Source organism: Crotalus tigris, unplaced genomic scaffold (genome assembly GCF_016545835.1).
Source record: "Crotalus tigris isolate CLP2741 ecotype Arizona unplaced genomic scaffold, ASM1654583v1 scf7180000018504.2861643, whole genome shotgun sequence".
Classification (NCBI taxonomy): domain Eukaryota; kingdom Metazoa; phylum Chordata; class Lepidosauria; order Squamata; family Viperidae; genus Crotalus; species Crotalus tigris.
In genome coordinates, this window is record NW_024097043.1 from 1,728,881 (window position 1) to 1,754,116 (window position 25,236).

Sequence of the window (25,236 nt, forward strand, 5' to 3'; positions counted from 1 at the left end):
TGAGTGATGTGGTTGTAAAATGTGACCGCCTAGCTTAGCAACAGCAATCCTTGCCCCAGTTGCCATCATTAACTGGATCCTAGGGTCAAGCTACTTCCTGCCAGCTTCCCACAACCAAAGTCAGTGGGGAATCTGGCAGGAAGGTAATTAAAAGACAAGTTCCAGGCTGGCAAGAAGGTAATTAAAAGAGTATTGCAGTGTGGGTTTAATGTTGTACACAATGCATGAGAAGAATGTTCACAAAAATTTACAAAACGAGGTATCCAAATATGAATGTTAGGATGTCATGACATTCCCATGCAATATGGCAAAGAAACAGCAAAATTTGAACATTAGGAATTCCCATTTATTTCCAAATAATATATAATAAGCTGTACATCCAAAGCTGACAAATGAATTGTTCCTTTTCACCATTGATATCAAGTGGAGATGTGCCTTATAAAATATAGTGCCAGTGGCAGGGAAACTGAACTGCAAATAGCCAGTTTGTTTTGAATTGGTCACAGCAGCTATAGCTGCTGGGAATTTGGCTTCAGCATCCTCTTAAAGTTCCCTCTCCTCACTGCACTACACAAAGCAATGCAGAGGTGATAGTACTAATAATTGCACTAGGATCCTGTCACAGTGTGCTTCTGAGGATTTGATAAAAATATCTGGGGACAGAGCAGTAAAGAAAAAAATCTCACTGTTTTCAGATTGTGAGAATCAAGTTGATATTTTTAGTAGAATAAGATCCATGTATCTTACATGTTTTCAAGAATGAGAATGGATATTTCAAAGTTGCAATACAGAAAAATAAATTATTTCGAAAGAAAAGAAAAATCTGTTCCCAGATTGTTGATTTAACTGTCTCAATTAAAATGTATCTCTCTTGGGTTATATCTGTGTTTGGAGAAACTCTGTCAAGATTCAGTTCCTTCCATACAATACTTTCCCTTCTTTCCTAAAATGATCAATTAGTTCAAAGTGACATCCTCAGGTTGCACAACCTCACACAGCTCATCAACTCAAGTGGATCAATAATGCCCATTTGCTCTCAGTTTTATGGTGATACAAGGTAGCCTCATACCACAACCCCAGGAATGGGAAGATTTTGTAAGGGTACTAAATATTTCATGTAATTGAAAGATTATATCACTGTTTTAAGGTCTTTCTGGAATACCTGATGCATCCAGGGATGATATAGTAATTGCTTTGCATTTACAATACGAGGATTCTAGACATTCAATCAAAATTTATTAGGCTAGTGGCCTTCCATAAGATAACAGTGGATAACATCCCAAATTGAAGATGCTAAATCAGTGATGACGAACCTTTTAGAGACCGAGTGCCCAAAAACTAGCCCTGCCCCCACTCCACCCCCTCCCCTGCCCCGCCTACCCACAGGACCACTCACTGCCTCCAGGGCCCGCCGCAGATCACCCAGGCAGCCCAGCAACGCTATGGTGGCCACACCCTCTGCCCACGCCCTGCAGCATCAACTGCATGATGGGGTGTGAGGGCAGAGTCTTGTAAACGCTGCCTGGCTGCCATGTCCTTGGCTGCGCTGCTCTGTATGGGCCACGCTCAAGGGCGACTCTCCTTCAGGGGGGCTGCTGGAGAGGAGGGGGTCACGGGGGGAGGCAAGGTTGGGGCAACGGCACGTATGCCCACAGAGAGGGCTCCGAGTGCCGCCTCTGTCACCTGTGCCATAGGTTCGCTACCACTGTGCTAAATTCTCAAGCAAGAGACATTTGGGTACCCTCCATCCAAAAAGTAGCTTTTTCCTTTCAGATACCTTTAATTCCCAAATGAATCCCCCCCTGTTTATTTGTATTTATAAATACATATACAATTGTTTGGATAGCCACTATTTAGCCTTCTTTTTTCAGGAACAGAATTCAGGAAGATATTCAAGTGCTAATAAGTTCATTCAGCAAGTCAGAGTTGAACAATTCCAAATATATTGATATTTCACCTATTGAGGTCTAATTTTCATGTCCACATATTTGTAAGAATAGTGATGCCCCTTCCCAGAATGCCAGTTGATGCCATCAGCATAAGAGGTATGTTCCCCTTTGTGATACAGGCCATTCAGGTTGGAAGAGTGGCAGGCACCATACCACCAGCCTCCCTTGTAACTTGCAGCACAACTTGCGGGTTCATAGGTATCATTGTCTTTGTCTTTTGTAGAGAATGCCAGGCCCTTATGTCCTGAGAAAGAATCACCTGAGTGAAGATAATCAGAGGAGAAAGTCAATGATTCACTGTATTGTTGCTTTCAGTCAAAGTGCTACAGCAGTGAAAAATGCATATTTTCTGCTAGGAAGAATTCAACAGGAAATCAAATATAATAGAATACATAACTTATATGCAGAAATTCCCAAGTCAGTCTATCACATTACTAGGTAGGAATTCCTTACACACTTTGCTTAACCATGGTTTATTAAATAAACCCTAATTTATGAATCATGTCACATGCCAAACTATAAACCATGGTTTACAAACACAGCTAGACTTAGAACAATGTAATAAGATCACCAGACACTATTATATGAGAGATATATAAATTATATATACTTTTTTACAATGAAAAGGAGGAGACAAATAAATTGAAGAAAAAAATATTGTAAATAAAAGAAACATTTTATTCATTGCAACAATAATACAGACAACTTGCATGTGCAAAGTTTGCCAGCCGGGTGTTTTGGCGCGCTCAGCAGCAATTCCTATTGCCTTTCGAAAGCCAATAGTGGGAGTAGCACAGCTAATGCAAAAGTTGAAAAAAAAAAACCCATCAAAAAAAGGTGCCAGAACGTCGTTCTGAGCGTTCTATGAGGGGAAAAAAAGCCCTGCAGATTAGTCTTCAAATATCGAAAAGGAGAACATGAAGGAGGACACTTTTTGAGGGAGGACAGAACTTACAAAAGGAGGACTGTCCTCCCTAAAGGAAGACGGTTGGTCACCTTATATATACAAATTATATTTAAAGCATATTTAAAATTCTCGATTCAGTTCTAGAGCTTGCTTATTCATTCATGATTAAAGATCAAAAAATGAGAAAGAATCCAATATATACCACAGTTAGCAGAGATTCATTTAAAAAATACAGTATGAAATAAAATAATGCAAAATAATAGAAAAGCAACATTAAGGCCAAATTCAAACCTTTTTCTTCCTGTTGGCAAAGTGCAACACAACAAATGTAGCTCCTTTCATAGATATATGAATGGATCGATCTTTTAACAGAAAATAAACTATTTCTGCTTCATGACAGACAGCCAGTTTTGCATGGAGCTTAAGGACCAGTCTGGAAACCAAAAAACTGAGTTCTAGTCACCCCTTAGGCACAAAGACAGCTGGGTGACCTTAGGGCCAGTCTCTCTCAGTCTCTCTGACTTTCTTTTTTTCTCTCTCCCCACCTCCACCCCGTCCCACCCCAGGAAGCAAGCACGGGCAAGCCACTTCTGAAAGCTTGCCAAGAAAATTTCAGAGACTTGTCCACATGGTTGCCAGGAGTCAAAATGGATTCAATAGCATAAAGTTGGTTAGTTCATTAGGCCAACCCAGCGGTAGGCAACCTTGGCTTTTTTATGACTCATGGACTTCAATTCTCAGAATTCCTGAGCCAGCTATGCTGGCTCAGAAATTCTGGGAGTTGAAGTCCATGAGTCATAAAAGAGCCAAGGTTGTCTACCGCTGGGCCAACCTAAATGATAAAGAAGGAATTGTTCATTTGGAGCACTTCTTGTTATAAAAGGTCAGGGCAGTAATACACACGCAATACAAATAGTCTTCATTTAGCAATTGTCTCAGACAGCGATCATTCAGTTATAATAAAGTTTAAAAAGTAACTTTGTAACCAGTGTCCACATTTATCACTTTTACAGGTCTTCTAAAGCAAAGGAAAGCTGAAGTAAGATCATAAGCACAGTTATAGTTTCACTTAGCGACTACTTTGCTTAACAACTGAATTGCTGGTCCCAATTATTGCTATATGAGAACTGTGTGTACATATTTTGATAGCTTCAAATGAACACAGACATAATTATTTCAAGAAAAGGACTCTTTGATTTGTTTAAAGGATGAGAGAAATTCATGAAGTGTAATATTATATGCAATAGTACTGAGATAATGCATTTTTTTCACCGTCACTGGTAATTCTAAAATTCACTATCAAAAATAATATATTTCTTATGAATAGAAGCGGAAGGCAAAACCATAAAAATGTTTTATATATTCATATGGTCCCTTGAGGCTCATATGACTTGACTAAATGCCTTCAGAAAATCAGCTGTTGTATGACAGATATTTGTCTTAAGATAATTGTATCTTATGATGTATACCAAGGTACTGAAATGAAGAGGAAATCTCTGTATTACTCACCCATGTTACCATCCAAATAGGAGCCCAGACTTAGCTTGTAGTTTTCACTTTCATTTGCGATTCTGAAACTGGAATATGTTGCAAAAGTTGTGGAACCATTGAAATCTTCCACATCAATCCGTAGGTGATGTGTACCTGAACACCGAAGGGGTAAATGTTATTAGAGAATGAATACTAGAGATACAGAAATCCTTGAAGGGAAGCGTATTGATCATTGTAGCAGGCTTTCATTCCATCAGGACATGTCCACAGTGGAATTGTGAGCCATGTCCATCCAAAAGCAATGATAACCTACAACATGGAAGAGCAGAATTCAGGAGCACAAGAGTTGGCCCAGGAAAATTAAACCACAGTCCAGAAGTCACAAACTTTGTCTGGTCATTTTGCACAATTAGCCAGAAAACGATCCATGCATTGCCACTTTTTCCTTTGCTTTTACAAAGCCAATATTTTTTAATAACTTTCTACTTACATATGGTGAGTAAGGCAGCAAGGAGAGATACAGATTGCTGCTGGGGTGTCCTAGTTCTGTATATGAATATATTACCCAGGGACTGTGTGTGTGTGTGTGTGTGTGTGTGTGTGTGTGTGTGTGTGTGTGTGTAAAAGACAGTGATGGGCCCACATGAGAAAGAAAGCAACTTTCTCTTTTCCCCTATTTTTAAGCATTTTATTCCTGATGTTAGTTATCAACTCACTTGGGGAATCATGCTACATAAAGCTCTGAAAAAATTTGCAAATTACAGAAAAAAGTTTATTTTTCTCAGATTTCATTTATGAATTTGGAATGTATCATTAATCTTTATGGAAGGAAATAGAGGTTAAGTTTTATGGACCAACAGGAACAGATCAGAGTCTTTCTTTTATGCATATTGTGTCCCTGTGATGCAAAGAGAGTCTCTGGTAATATTAGAGACTGAAAGGATTGATGTTCATCTTTCCTTATAAATTAATTCAGATAAAGATAAGCATTGTCTGTGTAAACAGATTTAATGTATCAAACTGAGCATCAGGTAGGAGATTTTGGACTTACCAGAACTGGTGAGAAGATGGATCTTATCATTGCCCAACCAGAATTCTGATTCTTGCCTCCCAAATCCTTTCTTGTATGATTCCCATTCACGATAGAAATTGACAGACCCATCCTGCCGCTTCTGAAAGACCTAGTTGAGAGAGAGAATCTGCTTTCTTAATGTTATACCATTTCCATTTGGGTCTCTCATACTGGCTTAGTAAGTTCTTATCAGGCTACTGCTTTAAAAGTAAAACATTGTGGCAGGGTGACTACTTAATTAAAAAGTTGTTTGGAAGCACTAGTACCCATGTTATCTGGACTTAAAATGCAGTATGAAAGACCACCTACGCTCCCATCTGTATACAGGACAAAAAAAGAAAGAAATCAAGAAAAACTGAGGTGGAATAGGGACTGCCTATTTTTCTCTAGTCTAGAATAAGGATTGCTTTCTTTTCTCTGCAAAGCTTGTAGAGATGTATGCTGAGGAAGGGACGACCCAAGGTCTTCTGAACTCTGCTTCAGGCAGGTAGAAGGGAGATTCCTATGATTTCCTCCAAAACTCCTGAAGGCAAGACAAGAAGTAACAGATGGAAAATTATCAAAGAGAGGATCCCACGTAGAACTAAGGAGAAATTTCCTGTAGTGAGAACTATTAGTGGAACATTTTGCTTCCCGAAGTTGTGGGTGCTCCATTACTGAAGATTTTTAAGAAGAGACTGGACAACCATTTGTCTGGAATGGCATAGGCCACTGGGGTAGGCAATCTTGGCTCTTTGATGCCTCGTGGACTTCAGCTCCCAGAATTCCTGAGCCAACATGGCTCAGCTTGGAAACTCTCCCTTTCCCCTCAGCATGGCTGGCTCAAGAATTCTGGGAATTGAAGTTCACGAGTCATAAAAGAGCCAAGGTTGCCTACCCCTGGCATAGGGCCTCCTGCTTGAGCAGGCAGTTGAATCAGAAGCCCTCCAAGGTCCCTTCCAACTCTGTTATTCTGTGTTCTGTACATAGGTTCTCTAACCTGGCCCCCTCCAGGTATGCTGGACAGCAACTCTTGGAATTCTTAGCCAGCATGACAAAAGCTGGGAATCCTAGATACTGTCACCCAACAGATCAAGAGGGAGCCAGGTTAGAAAAAGCCGAGTTAGCCTTTGAATATTACTAATGAATTAAAATATTTTTCCTGTTTTCATTATGATGGAAGCAAACATCTCTAAGATCTCTTACTTACCAACCAGCCCCCTCCATCTACTTCCATGTCACAGAAAACCACCATCACTTTCCCTGTGATTGGATAGATGGTGTACCAGCCAGTGAGGGTCTCTCCATGTTCACGGAGTTCCTTGCAGTTTCTGGCTCTTGCCTCTGAGAGAAGAATGGGGGGGGGGGGAAATGTGTGCATCAGTTCAGATTCTATCTGTACTGAAAATATATGTGGTGGGACAATTACAGATCTCTATGCAAGAACCTCCAGTGAAATTACCATAATGCCTACTGTAGGAGAATGGATACACATTGGTATGCAATAATATTTTTTTTAAAAAATGAAGAAAATATTTATTTATAAAATTTATATGCCCTCCATCTCGTATCCAACAACTCTGGGCAGCTTACAACATATAGGTATAGATAGATCCTTGAACACCTGAATAAGACATCCATTATTTGAATATGTAGCAGCTTTCTCCAAACTAGAGCCATTAATTATCAGGGGGAGGATTATGGGAGGTGGAGTCCAACATTCTTAGAAGACACAGGTTGGGGAAAGCTGATAGATGCAGATGAAATGCATCACAATGATCCTTAAACTATGATCAGAGAATTTGTACTGTTCCAAGCATCTGTTCTAGCCTGATCAGGCAATTTTTACATTTATTATCCTGAGTGATAAAGGGCAGACAAAGGGAGATCAAAAAGAAGATGAAGACCCAGCTGAGGTCATTTGTGCCAATTATCTGGGGAAGGTTGAAGTGACTGAGTAAGCAAGGGGAGAATGCTTAGACATACCTTCCTGCTGACAGCTTTCTAAGCGGCAGGGTTCTCCTGTGGAAAGCGGGAAAAAAACTGCTTTTGAGCTGAACAGACTCAGGGCTCTCCAAGTAAAAAGAAATGTGAACACAAGAACTATTTCACAAACTCTGAACACAGGTAGTCCTCAACTTGCAACCATTCATTTAATGGCCATTACAACGGCACTGAAAAAAGTGTCTTATGACTATTCTTCCCATTACAACCATCGCAGTATCCCTGTAGTCACATGATCAAAATTCTGAAGTTCGGCAACTGGCTTGTGTTTGCAATGGTTGCAGTGTCCCAGGATCTTATGATCCCCTTGGCAACTTTCTGACAGACAAAGCCACTGGGGAAGCCAAATTTACTTGACAATCATAGTACTAACTTATAACTATTGCAGCAATTCACTCAACAACTGTGCTGAGAAAGATCATAAAATGATCTTGCTTAGCAATGGAAATTTTGGACTCAGTTGTGGTCATAAGTCGAGGACTCTGTAGAACAACACTTCTTTTTTATGCAAGTTTGTTATCTATTTTCCTGCACAGAGGAACAGAGGTATAGAAAATAGGCTGCAAAGAGCTTGTCTTACAAAGTGATCGCCAAAGTAGAAGCATGAGTGAGAATATTTGTTTGGAAGCCAAGAGTCTTGGGATTTCCATATATCTCCCTCATTAAAAAATGGATTTCTGGAGATATGTTACCTTTGTCTCCTTTGTCTCCCTTTGGTCCAGCTTTTCCAGGTATCCCAGCAGAGCCCTTTTCACCTAAGGAGAATAGAACAATGCTTCTTAAAAGAACATCTGGAATATACCAAGAGCTTTCCAAATCTTGTCCTGGTAAAAAGCAAGATCATCACACCAGGTTCCATCTTTCAGTTTGCAAAAAGGGGGCAACAACCCTTTTTATAAACAGGAAAGCTACCTATAGACTTTCCACATAATGGAAGAATGTATATTCTGAACTTGCATTGTTTTTCAGGTTTTCCTCATCTTTCTCAAGCATTGCAAAGACCATAAACATTTTGCTAGGAAAGAACTGACTAATCCCTGGAAAGGAAGAAAGCTGGTGGGCATAAGAATAGTCCCTTTGACAGAATGATACATTCCATCCTCCCCCCAAAAGGACTAGTTCCAACTATAGGAGCACTCTCAACTGCTACTACTGTACAGTTATCAGCATTTTTAAAACCCTCTTCCTGACCTGAAATGCAATCTTGTTAGTATGGCACCCTCCCTTCCTAGCTGGAACTTGAGGGGCAGGGCATGGTTTTCATCCCTCTGCCTGTAACCTTGATAATGCTTGCCCCAATATCCTTTCTTCTAGACAGTCCAGGCTATGACTTTCCTAGTAATAGAACAAATAAGCTGCTAGATCTCCTTGACACCAATTGTCAACAGAAGTAGGCGTCAACTTACCTGGAGGCCCCTGAGGTCCTGGCTCACCTTTGGACCCAGGAAGTCCATTTGTTCCAGGCACACCTGGAATTCCAGGTATGCCTGCCTGGCCCTGGAGGACAATCTTGTCACGCCCACATTCTGCTAAGCTCTTCAACTCTGGAATAGAAGAAAGAGCATAAACTGAGTGAAAAACTAGAGAGAAGCAAGAAGGTTTTCCTCAGAATCTAACAAGTCACGCTAAATCAAGGTGGCCCTAGTTTGATTGCCAGAAAACCAGGATGATGCAGCAGATAATATTGGATTTCTATCGTGGGGAATTCTGGACAAGTTCACTTTTTTTACTGAGCCTTCACAAGCTTTTAAAGCCTGCATTTTTTTAACTGCTAGAGGAAAGGTGAGAAGGGCAGGAGGAGGAAGAACAATGGCATGTATAGGATACTCTAAGGAAACAATCCCTAATACTAACATGTACATGTTTTCCTTTCAAATATTCTAGTTGATTACCTTACACACTTTATATAGGGGAAATCAAGTATTTCCACAAAAGTGCAGTTCACTGGGAGCCCAGAAAATATTTGTTCTCTAACGAATCCATCTATGCATATAAGAATCAGATTTCTTTCTTCTCATTTATATTTTTGAATGTATATTTAAAACTTGTTAGCTAAAGTCTTAGATAACGCATAGGTTATACATTCATTACATTTAAAAAGACACACACGTGAGTTACTGTGTCTTTAGTGATTTGTAGAAGTACTAAATCCATAGGTTTAAAAGGTTTGATATTTATTGACAGATTTTACATAATTTTCACAAAATGTGTAATTAGGTGCCTCTTTCACTACAGTCTCGGGCCTCATCCAGCCTAGGTACGGTAGCATGTTTCCTTTCCAATCTGCATCAGGCAATCTTACCAGCTGCTTCGTGAGCCACCCACACTCTCTGCAACCAGCCAATGGCAGAATGATAAAAAACAAGGACCCAGGTGGGACCCTACCCTCTTCCATTCCAGTATATGCTTCTTGCAGCAAGTAGAATGGCAGAGCCCCATCTCGGGGCTGTGGGGGAGTAGTGGCAATGAACCAGGGTAACTTTGATTCAAAATGGGACAATTTGCCATGGCTGATTTGCCATGGCTGACTCACCCCGGCTGACTCGCTGCAGCCAACTTGCCTCAGCTGACTTGCTGCAGGACAATTGAATGTGGGACAATTCAAGAGAGAGACAAGAGAATTGCAGCTCACCCCAGCCTCAAGGACTTCTAATTGGAGAAAGATCGAAGCTAAAGCAAGACGCCAGACCCTCTGCAACTTACTTGTCCCTCTCTTGCCTTATTCTGTGTTGATTGGTTCCATGGTGAGTTACCCCATGAGTTGTCCCATAGTGAGTTGCCAACAGTGACTCGGCCATGGTGAACTGGCCTTGGCAAGTTGTCCTAGACCCACCAGGAGTTGAGAGAGATGTGTTTCTGCTAGTGAGGAATTCCAGCAACTATGAAAATCATTCAAAACTGTCTTTATTGTGTTTTCTTTAGAGTATGAGCTATGTCAAACTGATTGATTCAACACATGAAGCCCAGCTGGATTAGCTGTTCTTGGATCAGTTCAGCCTTTATGCGTGAAAGATAATTTTGACACAAAGCATCTGATTAGGAGAATCTTTTCAGGCTGGGAAACAGTATATGCTACAAAATAGAGCACAGATGTTTTTATAAGGCATGCTTTTTTGGCCAAAGACAAACTCCACTGGTTTATTTCTTTCCCAATCCATTAAACCCTTCTCCTAGAATTGCTCTAGCTTCACTAAAGCTTCCACTACGGGTCTGCTAACTTTGCTCTTTGAACATCGGTTCCTCCCTCTGATCAATAACAAAGCAGAAAATGGCCACTAAACAATGTCTTCCCCATATTGTTGCATTTGTTGCAATTAGGAAAAAAAATAAAAAACAAAATTAGCCATTGTCTGGAGCTCTGGCAAATCCTCCAGCAGCACTTTCCCTAAAGGGATGGGGAAATCCCAAGGGTTCCCACTAGTGATGATTTCCCCTACAGTTTTGAGGGAAGCTCTCTAGACCAATCTATCTTAATTAGCTAGCTCAGCACAGAAAGGACCAGTTGAGACTTACGTGCACAGCAGTTGGTTTCTGTCTCCTGCTGTGTGGATAGTCCTCTCTCTGCAGCCAGAGCAATCAGGAATATGAAGCAAAAACCAATCCAAGTTGTCATCTTGCCTCTGGGAACCTAGTTTGCTTCCTTTAAATATGTCTTTCAGCTGGGCTATGTGTGTTCTTGTATATATAGCAATGCCCATTAGTTCTGTAAACAGAGAATGTGGAAATAATAGAATTTCCTTGCAAAAGTACAGGAAGAAACTATGTTGAAAGTCTTCTTTTGCAACACCTGCTTTCACAAATCTTGACACCATTCACAATATTTACAGATGAGCTCTAGAAATAACAGAAATCCCTGCATTGCATTACTTTCCCCACCCTTTGTCCTTCGTTGAGCATTTTCTGTGGAACAATGTGGATCTTTTAAATGCTGTTATCAGAGGGAGAGAAGAAACATGAGTGAGCTGAACTTCAGGTAAACAAATACTTCAGCTCTTACAATTTTCCTTCTTGGATAAATACTCCCTGGAAAAGACTGACAATATCCCAATTAACCTGACAAGGCTGATTGTATGTAATGCATGACTAAAAATTAATAGGTGTTCATTAATCTTCTGCAATTTTCATATGTTCTTATGGATTATAAATGTATTTTATACCTAGACAGGTATGAGTATAGACTATATTGCTTTTTTAAATATACAGAGTGAAAGAAAGGCTGTAAAGCAGAGTAATATCTAGAACAGAGGTCCCCAACCTTTTGGGCACAAGGGAGCGGTTCCGTAGAGAAAAGTTTTTGTGTGCTGCCTGCATCCCATGGATAGGGCTTTGCTTGTTTGTGCAGACCAATTGCTGATCTAGAAAGTAGATTAATATCTAATAAGTGAGACGTAAATTTCAGAATGCCATACCGGCTCGGACGTCGCCCGGGTTAACAAGGTCCGCACTAGATATTGGAGTTCCTGGATATCTGGTGAAAAATGGGTTACAGGACTCAGGACTGTTGGCTGAGCAACCAGGGCCAGCAGCTGCAGAACTACTGGAAGAAAAGGTGTTTACCCGTCGCAGATACACAGTGATGGAAAACAAAGAAATAATGATCTGTTACTACAGATCAAGTCCAACAAGAAGAGGATATCTAAAACGAATGCACCAGTTCTGGAAAGAACAACATCCAGAATCAGAAATAACAGAACAGAGACTAGCAGATCAACGCCGATTTATAACACGAAATAAAGTATTCACAGAAACAGAATTGGACGAACTGCAAAGGTTTACCCAGGGCAAAGAAATCAAAGCCTTACCAGAAGTAATTCAGAATGTAGAGGCAAACCAGGGGGAGTTGGCAGTGAAGGAATCCAGCAGAGATATACAACTGTTCTCATTTGGAAACCAGGCACCTCTTCCTCAGGAAGAACAAAACCCTCTAACTAAAGAAATAAAAGAATTGAAACAAAGAATAACTGAGCATCTAGAACAGCACAAAAACAACAGAATAAGGCTACCTGCATTGAAGCTTGTTCCAAAGAAACAGCTAGCACAAGCATTAAAAGATGCAAATATTGCAATATCAAGTATAAGCACCAATTCACTGCAAGAAACAAACCAACTAATGTACAGCACAGCTGCAGTTATAACAGAATACCTGGGATGCAAAATCAACAAAGAAGAAAAACAAACAAACAGTGCACCAGAAAAATGGAAGGTTAGACTAGAAAATAAGATCAGCAAGTTAAGATCACATGCAAGCAAGCTAGAACAGATGAAAGAAAAGAAGCTGAAGAACAAGAAGACCAAAGAATACCTAATCAAGAAATACCACTTAGAAACAAGGAAGATCAAGGAAGCACTGGAAATAATAAAGCAACAAATAACAGCTATAGCCAGGAAAATCAGTAGATATGAAGCTCGAATTGCAAACTATAGGCAGAACCTCCAATTTCAATCCAATCAGAAACGTTTCTACCAATCCATCAATGGAGAAACTGCAAGGAATCAGTCAGTACCTGACAAGGAAGAAACAGTGCAGTTCTGGAAGCAGATATGGGATAACCCAAAGAAATACAACAAGGATGCGGCTTGGTTAAAAGAGGTGGATGCAAATAAAACAGAAGTTGAAATGAAAGAACTAGTAATAACAACAAAAATGGTAGAAAAAAGAGCAAAGAAAATCAAAAATTGGTCAGCACCAGGTGAAGATGAACTGCATGGGTTTTGGTTGAAACATCTAACTGTTATACACCCACTCATTGCCAAGCAGTTCAACAATATACTACAAGGAGGAGAAATTGAAAAGTGGCTAACAACTGGGAAAACCTACCTAATAATGAAAAATCCAGCAAAAGGGGCAACACCAGGTAACTACAGGCCAATTACCTGCTTACCAACAACTTTCAAATTACTAACTGGTGTAGTAGCTGATGCAGTGCAACAGCATCTAGTTGAAAACAATCTCTTTCCACCTGAGCAGAAAGGAAACCGCCCCAATAGCAGAGGAACAAAAGATCAACTCCTAATAGACAAAATGATCTTGGAAAACTGCAAGAGAAGGAAGACCAACCTGAATGTGGCATGGATTGACTACAAAAAGGCATTTGACTCTCTGCCACATGATTGGATAATAAAGTGCCTAGAAATAACAGGAGTCAGTAGAAACATCAGAAAATTTGTGCAAAGATCGATGGCACAATGGAAGACACAGTTGCAGATCAATGGTGAGAGGCTGGGAGAGGTTAATATCAAGAGAGGAATATTTCAAGGAGATTCATTATCACCATTACTATTTGTTATTGCACTGTTTCCTCTGTCAACAATACTGAATAACTCAGGACATGGCTATCAAACATCAAAAACATCTGCCAGACTATCCCACCTCCTTTATATGGATGATCTGAAGCTGTATGGAAAAACATCATCTGAAATAGAATCGCTGCTCAACACTGTCCGTATATATAGCCAAGATATTGTAATGGAGTTTGGCTTGGACAAATGTGCCACACTTACTATCAAACAAGGAAAAATAGTGAAAACTGAAGGAATCAAGATGCCCCACGAAAATAACATTAAGAGTCTGGATGAGGAAGAGTACTACAAATACTTGGGTATCCTTCAAGCTGACAACATCAAGCACACTGAAGTCAAGAAAAAGATTAGAGGTGAATACATCAAGAGAGTGAAGAAGATCTTAAAATCCAAACTCAATGGAGGAAATACCATAAAGGCAATCAACACCTGGGCAATCCCAGTCATTAGGTACACAGCTGGAATAGTGGACTGGACTCAAGCAGAACTAAAAGCAATGGATAGGCAGACCAGAAAAATAATGACAATGAATCATGCCCTTCATCCACGCAGTGACATTGATAGACTTTATCTACCAAGGCAAATAGGTGGGCGTGGAATGCTACAAGTACATCAGATGGTTGAAGAAGAAAAAATGGCTTTGGAAGAATATCTGAAGAACAATGATGAAGATGCACTGAAATTAGTATATCAGGAAGGCTTACTAACTACTGGAGAGACCAAACTGGCCTACAAGAAAGACCAAATGAAGAACAGAATAGAGGCATGGGAAGACAAAGCACTACATGGCCAATACATGAAAAAAATAGCTGGGAAAGCAGATAACAATAAAACCTGGCAATGGCTAAGAGCAGGAAAATTGAAGAAAGAGACCGAGGGACTAATTCTGGTTGCACAAGACCAAGCCTTAAGGACAAATGCATACAAAGTCAAAATTGAGAAGACAGCAACAGACAGTAAGTGCCGCCTATGCAAAGAAGCTGAAGAAACAGTGGACCACTTGGTAAGCTGTTGCAAGAAGATTGCACAAACTGATTACAAGCAGCGGCATGACAAAGTAGCAACAATGGTGCATTGGAAGATCTGCAAAAAATATCATTTGCCTGTAAGCAAAAACTGGTGGGATCATAAAATAGAGAAAGTCATAGAAAATGATAAAATTAAACTGCTCTGGGACTTCAGAATTCAAACAGACAAGCACCTGCAACATAACACCCCAGACTTAACAATTGTCGATAAGAAAGACAAAAAAGTCTGGATAGTGGATGTGGCAGTGCCTGGAGATAGCAGAATAGAAGAGAAAGAACTGGAGAAGATAACAAAATACAAAGACCTACAAATAGAAATAGAAAGACTGTGGCAAAAGCAAGCAAGGGTAGTACCAATAGTCATAGGCTCCTTGGGTGCAATCCCAAAACAACTGGAGCACCACTTGAACACCATTGGCATTGACAAATTCGCTATTAGTCAATTGCAAAAGGCGCCTTATTAGGAACTGCTTCCATCCTGCGACGATATCTGTAATACCATCAAACATCCACATCTGCCTATCCCAGGTCCTGGGTAAGGACTTGATAAGTAGACAAAATGCCAAATCCAGTCTGAACATCTGGCTGACTGTGCGATGATCGATAATAATCAGGGCTTCTTTTCTCATAGAACACCCAGGACGGAGTTCCGGCACTTTTTTGGATGGGACCTTGTAGGATAAGCAAGGCGGGTTGTATGACGTGTGAGTTCCGGCACCTTTTTTTTAAAGAAAAAAGCAATAATAATAATAATAATAAGCCGGTTGTTCAGATATTTTAATTCCACTACTGGATAAAAGTATGAGGTGAGAAAGGAATGTGCCTCCGGCCATCTGCCTTATCTCCGGGTGGAAGGAAGATGGCACAAAGAGACCTAACAACCTTGAGAGCAGTGCCTTATCTGTTCATTCCCACAACAATTTGACACCTTTGGATTGGCTCTATTTGAACCAACTGGATGGACAGTTGGGGTAGGGTTTTGGATTACTACTTTGAATGTATTAAGATGACCACCTTTTTTACAATGAAAAGGGGGACACAAATAAATTGAAGAAAAAAATATTGTAAATAAAAGAAACATTTTATTCATTGCAACAATAATACAGAATACACTATAATATGATAAATGCATAATAAAAAACATTTGTAACAATAACATTTTATATTGTAATTCTGCTTACATGCCGTGCCCCCGCCCACAGCTGCCCCGCCGTTTAGAGCGGGCCCCGCGGCTCCCAAAGCACCAGCTGCATCGGCTCCAGCCCCGGGGAAGGGCAGCCCGCTGTTGACACACCCCACCTGCAGCTGCCCCGCCAGCACCACCACCCACCCTGCGCAACCCCATGTAGAGCAGGGTCCGCAGCTCCCACAGCATGGAGGGCAGCCAGCCACCGCCGCCCCTCACACTTCTGCCTGCAGCAGCCCGCCGCCCCTGCCTCTTGTGCCCACAACCATTATTGCCCTAGCAGGGCCGAAGATCAAGAGAAAGTTACCGTGGCGTCGCAGCTCCAGTCTCCTCCAGATATCTTCAGGACTAACTAGGAGATGGTGTAGTTGGGTAGCAGGGAGCGGTGCAAAGTTCCTGCCAATTTGCCTTCACTGCAGACAATTTACATGTACAAAGTTTGCCGGCCGGGTGTTTTGGCGTGATCAGCAGCAATTCCTATTGGCTTTCAAAAGCTAATAGGAGTAGCACAGCTCATGCAAAAGTTGAAAAAAAACCATCAAAAAAAGGTGCTGGAACGCCGTTTTGAGCGTTCTATGAGAAAAAAAAAAAGCCCTGCAGATTAGTTTTCAAATATTGAAACGGAGGACATTAGGAGGACACTTTTCGAGGGAGGACAGAACTCACAAAAGGAGGACTGTCCTCCCTAAATGTTGAGTCCGTTGCGCAAAGGTACGACACGAGAAGCAGTTGTAGTTCTCAGGAAACCTTTATTCTTCGGTTCAGCTTACATTGGAATATAGCGGCGAATGCCCGAAACTCTCGGCCTCCTTTTATAGGCCTTTCCCGGGTCAATCTGCTACTTTTGGCGCGCCAGCACTCGCGCATGCGCACAAGTACTGGCGACAGCCTGTCTGGTCCCGGGCAGCTTGCACTTGCCGGAACCGCCTGCAATGCCCCGAGCCTGCTTGCAAGGCTCAGGACATAACACCCCTTCCCCCCGGGCTACAACTACGACCAATGCCATAATAATTCACAACCCACTTCTTTGTACAAGTTCTGCTCCCCCAATGTTCAGAGTTCCCCCCGTTCCATTGCTTTAGTGGTTCTACTCTTTACTGGCTCTGCTTAGCCAATAGTGTTATGTAATCCTCCAAGTACTTAGGAGGGTTTTTTGCCTTCTGCGACCTCCTGAGCTCTGGGTGTCCGACCGGTACCCCCTGACTGAGGGGTGCAGTGTGTCTGTTCCCCCCGTTGTGCCTTGGTGACCTGGTTGACCTGCCTGACTGTAGGCTCTCTGGCCCCTCTAAGTGATGGTCACTGTTGGGCGTTTCTGTAGAACCTCCTAGGTCCGTCCAAGACCTGTCAGGAGGCTGTCCACTCCCCGAATCCCGTTCTGTGTCCGGGCTTGTGTGGGTTTCTGTACCTTCCCAAAACTCAGTTATTCCCTGATTTGGGCCATGGGTGTTGTAGTCGGGATTTGGTTCCTCGACCACCTCCCTGTATGTTTGCCCCCTTGTATGACTAGGGGTAAGATCAGGCCAATTCTGGGGATTATGTGGCAGCTCTCTTGTGGGGTATGGTTTATTGGGATGCTCCTGGGAATCCTCCCTGACTGGAGTACTGCGTGGTGCAGATGAATAGTGATTGTGCCCCTGGGGTAACTCCCTGGCTGGAGTAGGCGTGAATGCCTGATGACTGGATGAGCTTCTAGAATTCCTGTTTGGAGCACTCACGGAACCTTGGAATGGGCCGTATGTGGCTCCTTCATTGGTGATGGGCAGCAGCCCGTGCCCTTCCCTTTGCCCAAAGGGCTCCCCCTCCCCCCCTGGAAAAGACCCAGGATCCTCAGAGGGAAGGTCCCGTCTAGGGCGAAGTTGGTCAATGTGTCGACGCAGGACACGAACATCTTCCAGGGACACCTCGTAGGATAGAGGACCTGTGACCCTGGAAATAGAAGCGGGGACACATGTATGACCAGGCCCGTAATTACGAGTCCAAACCGGGGCGCCCACAGTCAGCTGTCTAGGTGCCCTGGGGTGCGAGGCAGAAGGAGGCAGTCTGTCCGGATGCAACCGGTCAAGCTTGGTAGTCAGTTTGCGCCCCCAACGAAGTTCAGCTGGGCTTCTCCCTGTAGAAGTGGACGGTGTGGTGCGATAAGAAAGGAGAAAGTCAGCCAACCTGTGATGCCAGTCCCCGTAGGTAAGTTTCTTCAAGGCGTCCTTGGTGATGCGAACCATGCGTTCAGCCATACCGTTGGTGGACTGGTGGAAAGGTGCAGAAGTGGCGTGATGAATCAGGTTAGCCTGCAAGAAAGCTTGGAATTCGGAGGAGGTGAATTGAGGGCCGTTGTCAGACACGATGACGTCCGGGAGCCCGTGAGCAGCAAAAATCCCCCTCAGTACCTGAAGAGTCTTTGCAGTGATGGTGGAAGAGACAGGTACAACCTCAAGCCATTTTGAATGGCTGTCAACGAGGACCAAGAAGAATTGGCCCTGAAAGGGCCCAGCGTAGTCAATGTGCACCCTAGACCATGGGGACTGTGTTTCCTCCCATCTATGCACGGGAGCTTGGGGCATCTCTGGGCGAGATCGTTGGCACAGGTGGCATGCATGAACCTTAGCCTCAATATCTTTATCTAAACCAGGCCACCACAAGTGGCTGCCCGCAAGAGCCTTCATACGAACAATGCCAGGATGACCCTCGTGGAGGGATTCTAAGACCCTAGTCCTCATTGAGGTGGAATGACAACTCTGTTTCCCCAAAGCAGACAACCCTGAGAAAGGGACAGCTCGTTCCTTTTGGACCAGAAACTCTGAAACTCAGGACTAGGGCAGTGCTCAGGCCAACCAGACAAAACCCAGGAACGGACACGTGAAAGTGTGTGATCTGTACCTGTTTCAGCGGCAACATCCCTGGCACTAAGAGGGAGCTCGGGCAAGGCTTGAATGGAAAGAGTATTGATGGCTGGCGTGGGGTTAGCCTCTATTACCGGCAGGGGTAATCTACTGAGGCCATCAGCGTGGCCCATTTCCTTCCCAGGCTTGTGAAGTAGGGAAAAATCATATGCAGACAAAAAGATAGACCACCTGAGCATCCTGGGGGAGATGATTTGGGGAGTTTGTTTACGCGTGGTAAACAGTCCCAGCAAAGGCTTATGGTCAGTGAAGACCATGAAATGCCTACCATATAAAAAATCATGGAATTTTTCAATTCCTGCAACAACAGCTAAGGCCTCCCTGTCTATTTGAGCATAGTTGCACTCAGCTGAAGACAATGTTCTGGAGTAATATGCAACAGGAACCTGAGTTCCATCAGACCTGAGGTGGCTCAGTACAGCACCCACCCCATAAGGAGAAGCATCACATGCGATGCACACAGGAAGGGACTCGTTGAAGTGAGCAAGTACACTGTTAGAAGTGAGCAAGGCCTTGACCTCATTGAAACTAGCCTCATGCGTTTGTGACCACTGCCAGACTGCCTGTTTGTCTAATAGCCTGTGAAGAGGCTCAGCTACACTAGCCTTGTGTGGGAGAAAGGAATTGTAGAAATTCAGAAGGCCCAGAAAAGCCTGTAGTTCGGCCTTAGACTTTGGCCTAGGGGCTTGCATAATAGCCTTTAGTTTGGATTCAGCAGGATGAATCCCAGCAGCATCAATTTTGAACCCCAAAAACTCAGTAGAAGGCACCCCAATTTTACATTTGTCCTTCTTGAGTTTGAGTCCCGTTTTCCTGAACCTTAATAGGACAGCCCTCAGCCTTTCAGCTAGAATGTGTGTGGAGTCTCCTGCAATTAAGACATCATCAAAATAGGGGCAAACCCCTGGTATACCCCGTAGTGTGTTTTCCATTACGCTTTGGAAAATCCCAGGAGCAACATTTACTCCGAATTGAAGTCTCTTAACCTTGAAAGCCCCTCTGTGGGTCACAATAGTCTGAGCTATAGCAGCGTCATCATCAACAGGCAGCTGTTGATATGCTTGAGCTAGGTCAAGCTTTGCAAAAACGCCCCCCCCTTGAGGGAGGCCAGGATGTGACTGACCACAGGAACAGGGTAGGTGTGTTGCTGCAATGCCTTATTTAGGGTGCATTTGTAATCAGCACAGATGCGAATGTCCCCGTTTGCCTTAAGAGGCGTGACAATGGGGGTCTCCCATGGACTGAAGTCAACTGCTTCTAGAATTCCTTGTTGGATCAGTTTATCCAACTCAGTGTCAATTTTACTCTTTAAAGCAAAAGGGACCCTTCTTGCTTTAATCCTAATGGGAGTGACCGTGGGGTCTAGCTTTAGTGACACAGGGGGTCCTTTGAATGTGCCCAGCTGGGGGCTGAAAACATCTGCAAATTCTTTGCACACTTCCCGTAGGTCGAGTGTTTGTAGGCTGTTGAGCCCTGTGACGTGAATCCCCAAGGCCTCAAACCAATGGAGTCCTATGAGACTCGTTCGTTCACCCCCTACTACCAAGAGGTCTAATGGACCTTCAAAATCCTTATACTGCACATTAAGGGTGGCCTCCCCCTTAACACACACTCTGGAGTTTTGAAAATCCGTTAGCACAATGTCGGAAGGCCTCAACTTGGCCTGGGTTCCGCTGCCGGAACAGATCTTCTTAAATGTGTGCATAGAAATGATCAAAAGTGCAGACCCCGTGTCCAGTTCCATAGTTAATGGAACCCCTTGTAGCTTCACCTTAAGTGACAGCTTTTTCTTAATTGGCTTGTGTGTGCCTGTCCTAAAGATGCTTCTTCGCGAAGCGCAAAACCCTACCCTATTCTAGCTGGGAACCCTGGTACCTTTCAGGCGCAATTCTTCCTGAGGTTGTACCTTCTGACGGCCCAGGCACACAGCTGCAATGTGTCCTTGTTTTCCGCACGCCCGGCAGACAGCGGAGCAGAACTTGCAGTTGGTTCTTCTGTGGCGACCTCCACAGCCGATGCACTTGGGGAGAGCTGAAGAGCTTCCTTTCTGTTTCCCTTCCTTCGTGGGGTGAAGACGGTCGACTTCCTCATCCGGATCCTCCTCGGAGTTCCCTTGGACTTCTTCCTGGTGCACGGATGCAGTATCTCGACTGTTTCTGATCGGCCGCATGTTCTTGATGGCGCCGCCTGCTGCTTCTTCTGCGGTGACCTCTCTCAAGGCATCTTGGAAGGATAAGTCCTCCTTGGCAAAAAGTCTCTGTTGCAGCTCTCGATGCCTTAGCCCGCATACGAAACGGTCCCTCAGTCGTTCTTCGAGGTGAATTCGCAATGTTTGGCGGCTTTCCTCAATGCGGCGATGTACTCCTTGGCCGATTCTCCAGGTCGTTGATCCCTCTGCTCGAAGGTGTGACACCACGCGATGACGGACATCTTCGGCTGGAAGTGCTCCTTCAGTAATTTCTTTAGATCTGCGTAGCTGACAGACTCTAAAGGAACAGGAGCTGCGAGGTTTTCGGCGATCTCGAAGGCGTCTTGGCCGCAAACGCATAGCAGGGTGGCGGCCTTCAAGCTATCCTCCCTCACCTGGTTCACTTTGAGGTAGTTTTCCACCCTGGCTACGTAAGACTCCCACCTCTCTGGGTGTGAGACATCGAACTCTGAAAGCCTTCCGATCTTTGCCATGTTGAATCAGGAAGGGTCTATCAGCCAGCCTACCCCCGAATGCACGCTGGATTGGCGGGTAGCTGCCGAGTCAACGCCGTTCCTGCCGCTTCCGGACTCACTTGGGTAAGCTTACACTTTCTTGTTCGATGTAAGGCAATCCCACCTTCGTCGCCAGTGTTGAATCCGTTGCGCAAAGGTACGACATGAGAAGCAGTTGTAGTTGTCAGGAAACCTTTATTCTTCGGTTCAGCTTACATTGGAATATAGCGGCGAATGCCCGAAACTCTCGGCCTCCTTTTATAGGCCTTTCCCGGGTCAATCTGCTACTTTTGGCGCGCCAGCACCCACGCATGCACACAAGTACTGACGACAGCCTGTCTGGTCCCGGGCAGCTTGCACCTGCCGGAACCGCCTGCAATGCCCCGAGCCTGCTTGCAAGGCTCAGGACATAACACTAAAGGAGGACGGTTGGTCACCTTAAATGTATTGTTTTGTGCGGGAAACCCTCAGATCCTGTCTTACTTTCCTGTAGTCAGCAACCCCAATAAAAGTTCCTATTGAAATGCTACACATTTCAAGAGTTTACTTTCTTGGGAGGATTAGCTGAGGCAATTCCTTACACTTTATAATCTTGGAAGAAAACATCAAAAGTCATTCTTTGCATATATTGGTGGATTTTTTCTTTATACTTTTTTACACTTCTGTTCCTGTTCTTATTTTACTCCTTATCATTTCTTTTGATCATTAATTTATATTGTTTTTAATGTTTATGCATTGTAAAATGCAGTAAAATTATTTGGAAAAAAGAGTTGCCTTGCTAAGGTGAAAGTTCAAGTGAAGCCCCTTTGAAGCTGCTTTATAAAGTCAGAAAAATGTGTGTGTGTGTGTCCACCATCAAACAGAAACTGTTGTGTTGCTTGACTTACTTCCTCCAGAGCTTCCTCTGTTGTATGACTTATGCCACCTTAGTTTCCTCCATGTCTGCAGTACCAGGCAAATTTCTAAGCAGTGGTTCCATATGCCCTCAGAATTATTCTCTTTGGAAATGCTCTACATTTCAAATTCTGTTTATAAAGATCAGATTCTGCTGTTCGTAACCTGTGATACATGTTATTCATTCTGCCTTCTGAATTCTTTGTTCCATAACATGCAGTGATTATATCTAGTCATAGGACTATTGAAATGAGCTGATAAGGTGCTGCTTTAATTCACTTCACTAATCCTAATCCTAATCAAAATATATTTACTTCTTGATCAAAATCAAAGAACAAAAAAATCCATTTTTGTTGCTTCCATCTGTTACATCCAAATCTACATCACAGTTTAGAGGTGTCTTGTCTGTAATGATGATTTAACCATTCCCATTTTCAGAGGAGTCAGGAAGAGCTGTATTCTTGTTCTTTAGTCAACTTCTATATAAATGACATCATTACGGTTCTTTCTAAATCAAAATTTTACCCCTTAATGCTTGCCCACCATCCTAGACCCATCTTCTTGTAAAGAAGATTGAAATCATCTTCTTAAGTTGGCACCTTATCTGTAATTCTAGTGGGCCTAGGTGCTTTAGTGTTTTATTCTTCCAGGAATTTCTTGAAATCAATTACTCAAAAATGAAGTTTCCGTTTTTCTCTAGAACGCACTTTAACTCCTTCATTACAAGGGGAAATCAATTTTAAAAACAAGTGGATCAAGTTAAGGACTTTAAGTAACTTGGTTACCTTCACCCATTAAAATAACCAAGTGAGTGAGCTTTCTATTAGATCTCAAAAAGTTGCTAACACAATCTTAAAGTATACCAGTCTTCCTGGCAATAATAACATCTTTGCACCAATAACATTGTACAAAGGTTTTGAGTCTGTTGTTATGTAGTCCACAACTTTGTGTATATAAGACAATCTCTACTCTAGAAACTGCTCAGTCTAAGTTCCTCAAAGCCAAACTCTGGGTCCTTTGGCCAACTTCAAATGCTATTGTTAGCTAGAGTTTGGCTGAATTTCTCTTGGGACCTACCCCAGACTTTGCCTTCTCAGGTTTTGGCTGAAACAGATCTTTTATTGGTGAGTCTCTGGTTTACCTCACCTTTTTGGAAAGATTTATTTCTTCTCTGAGAAAGCAAATTGATTCTGATCTAGCTTATTATGGTTTTTCATCCAGATAATTCTGTTAATTTATCTCAACCCAAATAAAATATTAATTAGCCTTAATTAGAGAATCTGGGATTTAGATCTATGAAATAAGAAGGTGAAAATCATTCATCTCTATTACAGTGCAATTGTAAATTATCCATGGACAATTCCTATCCACCTGTGCATATCCTACGCAATTCACATTCATCCTCATAGGAGACTTTTTAACTTGGTTTGAATAGATGCACTACTATAAAGGAACACAGAAACACATTTGCCATAAAAAATGTATTAGTGTCTTGTGTAACAATTATATGTGTTTGGCTCAGATACAGGCACAGAGTCAGTAATTGTATTATTTCTCTGGGGTTGTAGATTTTTACTAAGTTGCATACAAAATCAACTACACACTGAATTTCTGTACCAAAATATAACAATACAGATAATTCAATTATTCCAGCAGCTATTGATATTCATATTGATGCCACCACTGCCACCGTCCTCATCCTGGCTTAAATGAATGTATTAATTTGAGGGGGACACAGCCCCACAATTTTTGACAATCACTGATGTGTACATGGCATAATCTATAAATGTGTAAAAAGTAGAAACAAACATGGCTGTGCTATTTTAGCAAAATAAAAAGTTAGTATAAAATCATAAGAATTGGCTGTAAAATTCCATCCTAGAACTTTACATCCAGAAAGAATTCTGTGAAAGTTCACACATGGGATATGGAAAGAGCACTCTGGAGCTGTGTGATCTCAGGATCAATTATGGAGAGAGGGTTCTTCATTATGTAGGACAAAACATCACATCTGACTAACCTTCAAGGGCTTACAGTCATACTCTGGAGATTCAAACACTCTGTTGCCAGCCATTAGGGATGAGAGACAAGCTCGTTTCCTTCTGGAGGCATTTCCCCTCAGCATTAAACTGCATTGTATGTGTTGAAAACACTTTCCCAAAGGCTGCAACTTTTGTAAAACACCAGGTCCTGCATAAAAATGATCATACAGATACAGTAAAATGCCACAGAAATAAGTCAGATCAATTTATTTGTGAATTAGACTTCTGATTCAGTGTGAAATAGGTGGCTGAAAAGAAGCGAATTTTTCCCCTTATAAGTTGATTCTCATGTTTGATCTGAGTTACATTCCACAGATTTCCTTTACCGGGAAAAACAGTGACACAGCTGTCTCAGATATTGCTTCTGTGAATTTAGTTGTTTAAGGCAGGGGTCTTCAAACTTGGCCCTTTTATGACTTGTGGACTTCAACTCCCAGAATTCCTCAGCCAGAATTCTGGGAGTTGAAGTCCACAAGTCATAAAAGGGCCAAATTTGAAGACCCCTGGTTTAAGGCAATAGGTTTACGAAAATCTTCCAAGGATGGTTTACTAAGACAGAGATCCAGTTAATCCTGTTACTGAAGTTGATTCATAAGGCATAGGAACCTATTGTGTTACTTTACCTACTTATGGATTATAGATCAATAAATGTCAGCTTTGTAGCACATTTACTTTTTCCACAGTAAAAAAAAGGGGGGGGATGAAGAAGGAAAAGAATTTGAACCCATGTAAATAGAAAAGGGATTACTAGAAGAGAGAACAGTCCAATGAACACACGAAGGAG

At 42.5% G+C, this 25,236-nt stretch overlaps 1 protein-coding gene across 1 annotated transcript; it reads right to left on the reverse strand.

Annotated features, from left to right (window-relative positions):
* Window positions 1-1,756: 1,756 nt before the first annotated feature.
* LOC120312464 (veficolin-1-like) lies at window positions 1,757-11,211 on the reverse strand. The gene is made up of 8 exons (XM_039353220.1): window positions 10,916-11,211; window positions 8,809-8,946; window positions 8,095-8,157; window positions 7,385-7,420; window positions 6,609-6,742; window positions 5,399-5,528; window positions 4,366-4,500; window positions 1,757-2,208 (listed from the first exon to the last, which is right to left on the reverse strand). The coding sequence occupies exons 1-8, from the start codon at window positions 11,013-11,015 to the stop codon at window positions 1,958-1,960; spliced, it is 987 nt and encodes a 328-aa protein (XP_039209154.1). The 5' UTR covers window positions 11,016-11,211; the 3' UTR covers window positions 1,757-1,957.
* Window positions 11,212-25,236: the final 14,025 nt, after the last annotated feature.

What these genes read in the sequence shown, in the direction of transcription:
- LOC120312464 (XM_039353220.1), bottom strand. Translation starts at nt 11,015, where the DNA reads ATGACAACTTGGATTGGTTTTTGCTTCATATTCCTGATTGCTCTGGCT. An exon ending in GGGAGACAAAGGAGACAAAG is followed by an intron (nt 7,421 to 8,094) that starts GTAACATATCTC and finishes CGCTTTCCACAG; the next exon opens with GAGAACCCTGCCGCTTAGAA. An exon ending in CCATCTTCTCACCAGTTCTG is followed by an intron (nt 4,501 to 5,398) that starts GTAAGTCCAAAA and finishes TTCGGTGTTCAG; the next exon opens with GTACACATCACCTACGGATT.